At 49.5% G+C, this 9,031-nt stretch overlaps 1 protein-coding gene across 2 annotated transcripts; it reads right to left on the bottom strand.

The window, feature by feature from the left end:
- Positions 1–201: 201 nt before the first annotated feature.
- On the bottom strand, positions 202–6,169 carry LOC139550292 (fap1 adhesin-like). Of its 2 annotated transcripts, XM_071361097.1 has the most exons (10): positions 5,384–6,146; positions 5,189–5,307; positions 3,745–5,111; positions 1,463–3,549; positions 1,266–1,384; positions 1,091–1,194; positions 844–1,021; positions 556–759; positions 392–483; positions 202–320 (listed from the first exon to the last, which is right to left on the bottom strand). In XM_071361097.1, exons 1-10 carry the CDS (start codon positions 5,954–5,956, stop codon positions 268–270), a joined length of 4,896 nt encoding a protein of 1,631 aa, XP_071217198.1. In that variant the 5' UTR covers positions 5,957–6,146; the 3' UTR covers positions 202–267. The 2 variants fall into 2 exon arrangements, with proteins under 2 accessions (XP_071217198.1, XP_071217197.1); XM_071361096.1 differs by having other exon boundaries at positions 1,463–5,111; positions 5,384–6,169.
- Positions 6,170–9,031: the final 2,862 nt, after the last annotated feature.

Here is a 9,031-nt window from a genome sequence, read left to right as displayed (position 1 = left end):
TGAATCCAGACACTTTAAATGTTTATTTTCAAAAAAAATCTAGTCAATTGACAAATCACTCCTGGAAATTGATGGGGCCCAAGGGAACAATTCAGTAGCAATGTTACAAACCTGAGAAATGTAGCTCATGAAAGTTCTGGGAATGAAAGTGATCAGCTACACATTCCTGAATTTTACATTCCAAATAAATCCAGTCAGATGTGAACTTTGTAATGTAATAGGTTTATTCTCCTCAACAGTTTAAAAAAAGGCAACATTCTTGTAATATTACTCTTGGACCATGATAGGGCCCATGGTAGCTTCACCTTCCTTCTGCACATCTGAGGAGAGTAGAGAACAGTGATAGGATTTTTAAAAAACTGATAAAGCTCTGGCTTTGATTGACACTTACCTGAATCACTGTCCAGATCTCTAGCCTTGCTTGCAACACAGCTGGAGTCACAGCAGCCACAAACCTGGTCATCCCCACCTGCAGCCTTCCAGCTAAATATGAAGGTTAGTTTATATAGCAGCATGTCATAAAGGTAATATACCCACAACTCAGTTTATACATACCCATCTGTGAAAGAGCAGGCCTTGTTCTCAGCATCAATGGGGGACGAGGCTGCAGTTGCTTTCAGATGACATGTTATGTAGAGCTGTTGGGAATCATTCTGTGTTTGGAACCTGAAGGACTCCAGCTGAAACTGGATCTTGTCATCCTGGGATCTGGACAGGAACTGGGAGCTGGAGCCGGTCAACTTGGCATCAACCAGACACCTGAGGAGACCAAGGGTCAACGTTAGACTTCAGGGGTTACATTTAAGGTAATATAAGAGGAGTCAAACTGACAACTAAACTCACCCATGGTCCTCAATGAAAGAATATCTAGGGACAGTATGAACATCAGGCGCCAAGGTGGCGACACAGCGGTCCACAAAGACACGGAGGGGAACGTGGTGGTACGGCATGACCGAGGCTTCCATGTTGATGATGTCACCTAGACGGTAATGGTTGGAGGGCCTCTCAAACTGCCAGTCAGCTGGAAAGACGAGTGGCATGTCAGTGGGGGTTTACACAAAGGAAGAGGCTTCCAGTCAGGTTTACCTACTAGTCATTAACCTCAGGGAGAAGTAGAGGAGTTCCTCTGCCACCATGTTGGAAGTGTAGGGGATCCAGGTCGGCTTCGGGTATTTGCTGCTCACATCGTGATTCCTAGAAACAAACATGGAATACGGCCTCAGAATGATATGGGTTGTCAAAGTGAAGAACGCAACAATAGTTACCTCAAGTAGTGGCACTCAATATCAACCATAGCTGCACTGGTCTTCAATATAGCAGTGTTAGCAACAGGTTTTGGCTCATAGACAAGAGTGAAGGTGTAGATCAGCACATCCTCAGTCATCTAGGAACAGGATCACAAATGATGTAGCACAAGAATAATGATTCACAGTCAGGAAGTTACACAACAAATGTGACATACCGTCAGCTCACTGCCACATCCATGCAGCTCTGATTCAAAGATGAGCACATGAGCTTCAGCATCCTCCTCAGTGGCAGCACAACCTCCTAGAGTGATACGCTCTGGCTGGATGAGCCGGCCAATCCCCAGCAGGTCCTGGTTCACCTGCACACGGACCACACTCTCCCCACACTGAGCTGACACACTATTGGCCGCCACCTGCTTCAGCCGCTCAGACACAGTAGGCTTGTGCTCAGGCTTTGCAACTTTAGGATAGCGCCAAGTCAAAGGGTTCTCAGAAGTCGGCTTGGACTGGGAGCTCTCAGGGTCTTCATCCTGGCTAGGTTTCTGGCCCAAAGGCACACCAACAGGTTCCTGGCCCACAGACTCTCCTCTAGGTTGCTGGACCACAGTCTCTTGGCCCACAGGCCGCTCGCTAGGATCCTGGCCCACAGGCTGCTCTCCAAACGGTTCCTGGGCCACAGGCTCACTAGGTTCTTGTCCCACAGGGTCACCAACATGCTCGCTAAGTTTATTACCCAAAATCTCACTTGGTTCCTGGCCCACAGGCTGCTCGCCAAAAGGTTCATGGGCCACAGCCTGCTCGCCAACAGGTTCCTGGGCCACAGCCTGCTCGCCAACAGGTTCCAAAGCCACAGGCTGCTCTCCAGCAGGTTCCAAAGCCACAGGCTGCTCACTAGGTTCCTGGCCCACAGGCTGCTCACTAGGTTCCTGGCCCACAGGCTCTTGGCCCACAGGCTGGCTAGGTTCCTGGCCCACAGGCTGCTCTCCAACAGGTTCCTGGCCCACAGGCTGCTCACTAGGTTCCTGGCCCACAGGCTCTTGGCCCACAGGCTGGCTAGGTTCCTGGCCAACAGGCTGCTCTCCAACAGGTTCCTGGCCCACAGGCTGCTCTCCAACAGGTTCCTGGCCCACAGGCTGCTCACTTGGTTCTTGGCCCACAGGCTCTTGGCCCACAGGCTGGCTAGGTGCCTGGCCCACAGGCTTTCCAACATACTCGCTAAGCTCATCACCCAAAAACTCACTTGGTTCCCGACCCACAGGCTCACTAGGTTCTTGGCCCACAGGGTCATTGCCCACAGGCTGCTCTCCAGGATCATCACCCAAAGGCTCTCCAGGATCTTGACCCACAGGCTCGCCACTAGGATCCTGGCCCACAGGCTGCTCTCCAACCGGTTCCTGGCCCACAGGCTGCTCTCCAGCTTCGTGGCCCACAGGCTGCTCTCCAGCTTCGTGGCCCACAGGCTGCTCGCCAACAGGCACGCTAGGTTCCTGGCCCACAGGCACGCTAGGTTCCTGGCCCACAGGCTCGCCAGGTTCCTGGCCCACAGGCTCGCCAACAAGCTCGCTAGTTTCTAGACCCAAAAGCCCACCAAAAATCTCACTAGGTTCCTGTCCAACAATCTTTCCAACCGGATCCTGGCCCACAGGCTGCTCACTAGGTTCCTGGCCCATAGGCTGCTCACTAGGTTCCCAGCCCACAGGCTGCTCACTAGGTTCCCAGCCCACAGGCTGCTCTCCAACAGCTTCATGGCCCAAAGGCCCACCAACAGGCTCGCTAGGTTCCTGTCCAACAGTCTTTCCAACCGGATCCCAGCCCACAAGCTGCTCGCTGGGTTCCCGGCCCACAGAGTCACCAACATGCTCGCTAAGTTTATTACCCAAAATCTCACTTGGTTCCTGGCCCACAGGCTGCTCGCCAACAGGTTCCTGGCCCACAGGCTGCTCACTAGGTTCCTTTCCCACAGGCTGCTCACTAGGTTCCTGGCCCACAGGCTGGCTAGGTTCCTGGCCCACAGGCTGCTCTCCAACAGGTTCCTGGACCACAGGCTGCTCTCCAACAGGTTCCTGGCCCACAGGCTGCTCTCCAACAGGTTCCTGGCCCACAGGCTGCTCTCCAACAGGTTCCTGGCCCACAGGCTGCTCTCCAACAGGTTCCTGGCCCACAGGCTGCTCACTCGGTTCCTGGCCCACAGGCTGCTCACTCGGTTCCTGGCCCACAGGCTCTTGGCCCACAGGCTGGCTAGGTTCCTGGCCAACAGGCTGCTCTCCAACAGGTTCCTGGCCCATAGGCTGCTCTCCAACAGGTTCCTGGCCCACAGGCTGCTCTCCAACAGGTTCCTGGCCCACAGGCTCTTGGCCCACAGGCTGGCTAGGTTCCTGGCCCACAGGCTGCTCGCCAGGTGCCTGGCCCACAGGCTTTCCAACATACTCGCTAAGCTCATTACCCAAAATCTCACTTGGTTCCTGACCCACAGGCTCACTAGGTTCTTGGCCCACAGGCTCATGGCCCACAGGTTGCTCTCCAGGATCTTCACCCACAGGCTCGCCGCTAGGATCCTGGCCCGCAGGCTGCTCTCCAACCGGTTCCTGGGCCACAGGCTCACTAGGTTCTTGGCCCACAGGCTCACCAACATGCTCGCTAAGTTCATTACCCAAAATCTCACTTCGTTCCAGGCCCACAGGCTCCTCGCCAACAGGTTCATGGGCCACAGGCTGCTCGACAACAGGTTCCAAAGCCACAGGCTGCTCGCCAACAGGTTCCTGGCCCACAGGCTGCTCACTAGGTTCCTGGCCCACAGGCTGCTCACTAGGTTCCTGGCCCACAGTCTGGCTAGGTTCCTGGCCCACAGGCTGCTCGCCAACAGGTTCCTGGCCCACAGGCTCTTGGCCCACGGGCTGGCTAGGTTCCTGGCCCACAGGCTGCTCGCTAGGTTCCTGGCCCACAGGATTTCCAACATACTCGCTAAGCTCATTATCCAAAATCTCACTTGGTTCCTGACCCACAGGCTCGCTAGGTTCCTGACCCGAAGGTTCGCCAACAGGCTGCTGGCTAAGTTCCTGTCCAACTGGCTGCTCTCCAACAGGGTGCTGGCCCACAGGCTCACTAGGTTCTTGGCCCACAGGGTCATGGCCCACAGGCTGCTCTCCAGGGTCATGGCCCACAGGCTCTTGGCCCATAGTCTGGCTAGGTTCCTGGCCCACAGGCTGCTCGCTAGGTTCCTGGCCCAAAGGCTCTCCAACATGCTCACTAAGTTCTTGGCCCAAAGGCTCGCTAGGTTCCTGACCCAAAGGCTTGCCAACAGTCTGCTCTCCAACAGGTTCCTGGGCCACAGGCTCACCAAAATGCTCGCTAAGTTCATTACCCAAAACCTCACTTGGTTCGTGGCCCACAGGCGGCTCTCCAGCTTCGTGGCCCACAGGCGGCTCTCCAGCTTCGTGGCCCAGAATCGGCTCGCCAACAGGGACGCTAGGTTCCTGGCCCACAGGCTGCTCACTAGGTTCCTGGCCCACAGGCTGCTCACTAGGTTCCTGGCCCACAGGCTGCTCACTAGGTTCCTGGCCCACAGGCTGCTCACTAGGTTCCTGTCCCACAGGCTGCTCACTAGGTTCCCGTCCCACAGGCTGCTCTCCAACAGCTTCATGGCCCAAAGGCCCACCAACAGGCTCCCTAGGTTCCTGTCCAACAGTCTTTCCAACCGGATCCCGGCCCACAAGCTGCTCGCTAGGTTCCCGGGCAACAGGCTCTACCACATGCTCGCTAGGTTCCCGGCCCACAGGCTTTATAACAACCTGGCTAGGTTCTTGGCCCACAGGCTTGCTAGGTTCTACAGCATACTTCAGGGCATTGCTGCTCACATCATGAATCCTATGAACACGAAATATACCATTACTCAAACTTCAAATTCTAGGTGTTGTCAAAGTGAAGAATGCAACAATAGTTACCTCAAGTAGTGGCACTCAATATCAACCATAGCTTTACTGGTCTTCAATATAGAAATGTTAGCAAGAGGTTTTTGCTCATAGACAAGAGTGAAGGTGTAGATCAGCACATCCTCAGTCATCTAGGAACAGGATCACAAATCATGCATCAGATAATAATAACATTCTTCAGGAAGTTAAACAACAAATGTGACATACCGTCATCTCACTGCCACAGCCATGCAGCTCTGATTCAAAGGTGAGCACAAGAGCTTCAGCATCCTCCTCAATGGCAGCACAGCCTCCTAGAGTGAGACGCTCTGGCTGGATGAGCCGGCCAATCCCCAGAAGTTCCTGCTTCACCTCCACACGGACCACACTTTGCCCACACCGAGCCACCACACCGTTGGCTGCCACCTGCTTTAGCCGCTCAAACACTGTAGAATTGCGCTCATGCTTATCAAGCGTAGGATAGAGCCAAGTCAGAGGGTTCTCAAATGTCTGCTTGGACTGTAAGTTCTCAGGGTCTTCATCCTGGCTAGTTTCCTGTCCCACGGGCTCGACGCTGGGCTCCTGCCCCACAGGCTCGCTAGGTTCTTGTCCCACAGGGTCACCAGGGTCCTCTCCCACAGGCTCTTCTTGCACTGGCTGCTGAGAGTCAAACTGGGCTGAAACTTCATCGTCATGCAGAAACCCCAATCTCGGATATAACCATCTGGAGTCCAAAGCATCACTTACACAGCCAACAGCCACGACCAACAGCAGCACTGCAGACGCTTGCCTGAACCCCATCACTCCAAATTGACATGAGTTATTCTTGTCAATTCTTCCACAGCGTCTGTCAAACCATTTTATAGCCACGATGTCTGACAAAGGCCCCACCCCATTCAGCAATCAGCTTGATTATTGTTCAGACCTGATTAATTATACAGGTGCTGAAGAATGTGAAGTTGATTGTCATTTACCTTCCATTGGTTGCCTTTGTGCAGACAAAATCACGCACACCTGGAGCTTATTGAGGAGGGCTCAACTTTAGAGAGTGTTCATAGAAATGTGTTATGTAGGACAGACATGCTTTTCTGTAGTGGATGTTACTCCCAGATCCTGTTGTTGATCTAACCTTGGTAGAGAAAATGAAAGATTGGTCAGAAGTCAGTGATATAGGGAAACTGGTTGACAATTACTTTGGTAGAAGTTTTTACGCATTTTTACCGCTTTTCACAAATGGATCCAAGGACCCAGAAACTGGGCGCACAGCTAGCAGGTGTTTACATTCCTGAATTTGATGTGCAGATATGTAGAAGACTAACAGATGAACTGTCAGTATAATCATTTGAACTGTTGGCGATAGTAGTTTCCCTCCAGTGGGTGGAGGATGTACAACCTGTCAGAATTATAGTACGCTCAGATTCCCTGTCTATATTGAATTGTTTATCATCTGGCTAATCTAATAGGAGTGACCTACTATTGGAGGTATTAATGTTATTATGGAGAATTGAGAGACAGGGCGTGTTGAATGAATGAATGAAATGTATTTCCATATCAAATCGCCAATTGGAAACCCATCCCTTATGCTTATGGGATTAATTGACACAAACAAACATTACAATATTTCACTATGGTAATTAAATTATCATTCTTCTTCCGGTGTTCCCTGCATTGTGCATCGCATAAAGAGTGAAAAAAAAATTGTAAAGAATGTGAAATGTCAGAATAATCGGAGAGAGAATGATCTAGTTCAGCTTTTAGTCCTTTCATCACATTCCCAGTGGGTCAGAAGTTTACACACTCAGTATTTGGTAGCATTGCCTTTAAATTGTTTAACTTGGGTCAAATGTTTTGGGTAGCCTTCCACAAGCTTCCCACAATAAGTAGAGTGAATTTTGGACCATTCCTCTTGACAGAGCTGGTGTAACTGAGTCAGGTTTGTAGGCCTCTTTGCTCGCACACGCTTTTTCAGTTCTGCCCACAAATTTCTATAGGATTGTGGTCAGGGCTTTGTGATGGCCACTCCAATACCTTGACTTTGTTGTCCTTAAGCCATTTTGCCACAACTTTGGAAGTATGCTTGAGGTCATTGTCCATTTGGAAGACCCATTTGCGACCAAGCTTTAACTTCCTGACTGACGTCTTGAGATGTTGCTTCAATATATCCACATAATTTTCCTGCCTCGTGATGCCATCTATTTTGTGAAGTGCACCAGTTTTTCCTGCAGCAAAGCACTCCCACAACATGGTGCTGCCACCCCCGTGCTTGGGATGGTGTTCTTCAGCTTGCAAGCATCCCCCTTGTTCCTCCAAACATAACAATGGTCATTATGGCCAAACAGATAAATAGATCTATTTTTGTTTCATCAGACCAGAGGACATTTCTCCAAAAAGTACGATCTTTGTCCCCATGTGCAGTTGCAAACCGTAGTCTGGTTTTTTATGGCGGTTTTGGAGCAGTGGCTTCTTCCTTGCTGAGCGGCCTTTCAGGTTGTGTCGATATAGGACTCGTTTTACTGTGGATATAGATACTTTTGTACCGGTTTGCTCCAGCATCTTCACAAGGTCCTTTGCTGTTGTTCTGGGATTTGCACTTTTCGCACCAAAGTACGTTCATCTCTAGGCGACAGAACGCGTCTCCTTCCTGAGCGGTATGACGGCTGCGTGGTCCCATTGTGTTTATACGTGTGTACTATTGTTTGTACAGATGAACGTGGTACCTTCAGGCGTTTGGAAATAGCTTCTAAGGACAAACCAGACTTGTTGAGGTCTATAATTGTTTTTCTGAGGTCGGCTGATTTCTTTTGATTTTCCCTCATGATGTCAAGCAAAGATGCACTGAGTTTGAAGGTAGGCCTTGAAATACATCCACAGGTAAACCTCCAATTGACTCAAATTATGTCAATTAGCCTATCCGGCTTCTGAAGCCATGACAATCATTTTCTGGAATTTTCCAAGCTGTTTAAAGGCACAGTCAACTTAGTGTATGTAAACGTCTGACCCACTGGAATTGTGATACAGTGAATTATAAGTGGAATAATCTGTCTGTAAACAATTGTTGGAAAAATTACTTGTGTCATGCACAAAGTAGATGTCCTATCCGACTTCCCAAAACTATAGTTTGTTAACAAGACATTTGTGGATTGGTTGAAAAACGGGTTTTAATGACTCCAACCTAAGTGTATGTAAACTTCCGACTTCAACTGTATACAGTGTGTATGTATATTATTTTACTGCTCTAATTATTGTTTGGATAACCTTATTTACTATAAAGTGGTGATCCTAACTGACCTTAGCCAGGGGATTTTTACTAGGATTAAATGTCAGGAGTTGTGAAAAACTGAGTTTAAATGTATTTGGCTAAGGTGTATGTAATCACAACTTCAACTCTATATACACAAACATATATATATACAGATAAATACATAAGAAAAGCTAAAAAGATACATTAGTCATTTGAACCCAGTCTGGCACAAAGAGAATGTTCATATGGGAGAGTAGCCTATACACAATCTATATACATACATGCCATTTACCACATAGAAGCTAAATATTTTTACAATTTAATTATAGGTAGCCTTTTTTCTTTTATTCCAGGCGTTATAAAAGAAAAAGGGCTAGTAGTGAGGTTCTACTGGATCCCAGCCTATTCGCTTGTGGAAGGGAATGAAATTGTAGAGCAGTTAGCTAAAAGAGCTTTAAAACAAGATATAATTCATATTAATGTTCAACGGGGTAGAGGTGAGGCTAAATGTTAGATCAGAGACATTGTGATAGATGTGTGGCAGTAGAGATGGGAATCTGAGCCCATGGGCCGGCATTTATATGCTCTCCAAAGAAAGGTTGGTAGACCAATATTCAAAGGTCAGATTAGGAAGG

The sequence above is a fragment of the Salvelinus alpinus genome, chromosome 23, assembly GCF_045679555.1.
Source record: "Salvelinus alpinus chromosome 23, SLU_Salpinus.1, whole genome shotgun sequence".
Classification (NCBI taxonomy): domain Eukaryota; kingdom Metazoa; phylum Chordata; class Actinopteri; order Salmoniformes; family Salmonidae; genus Salvelinus; species Salvelinus alpinus.
This window is presented reverse-complemented; position numbering and strand designations above follow the sequence as displayed.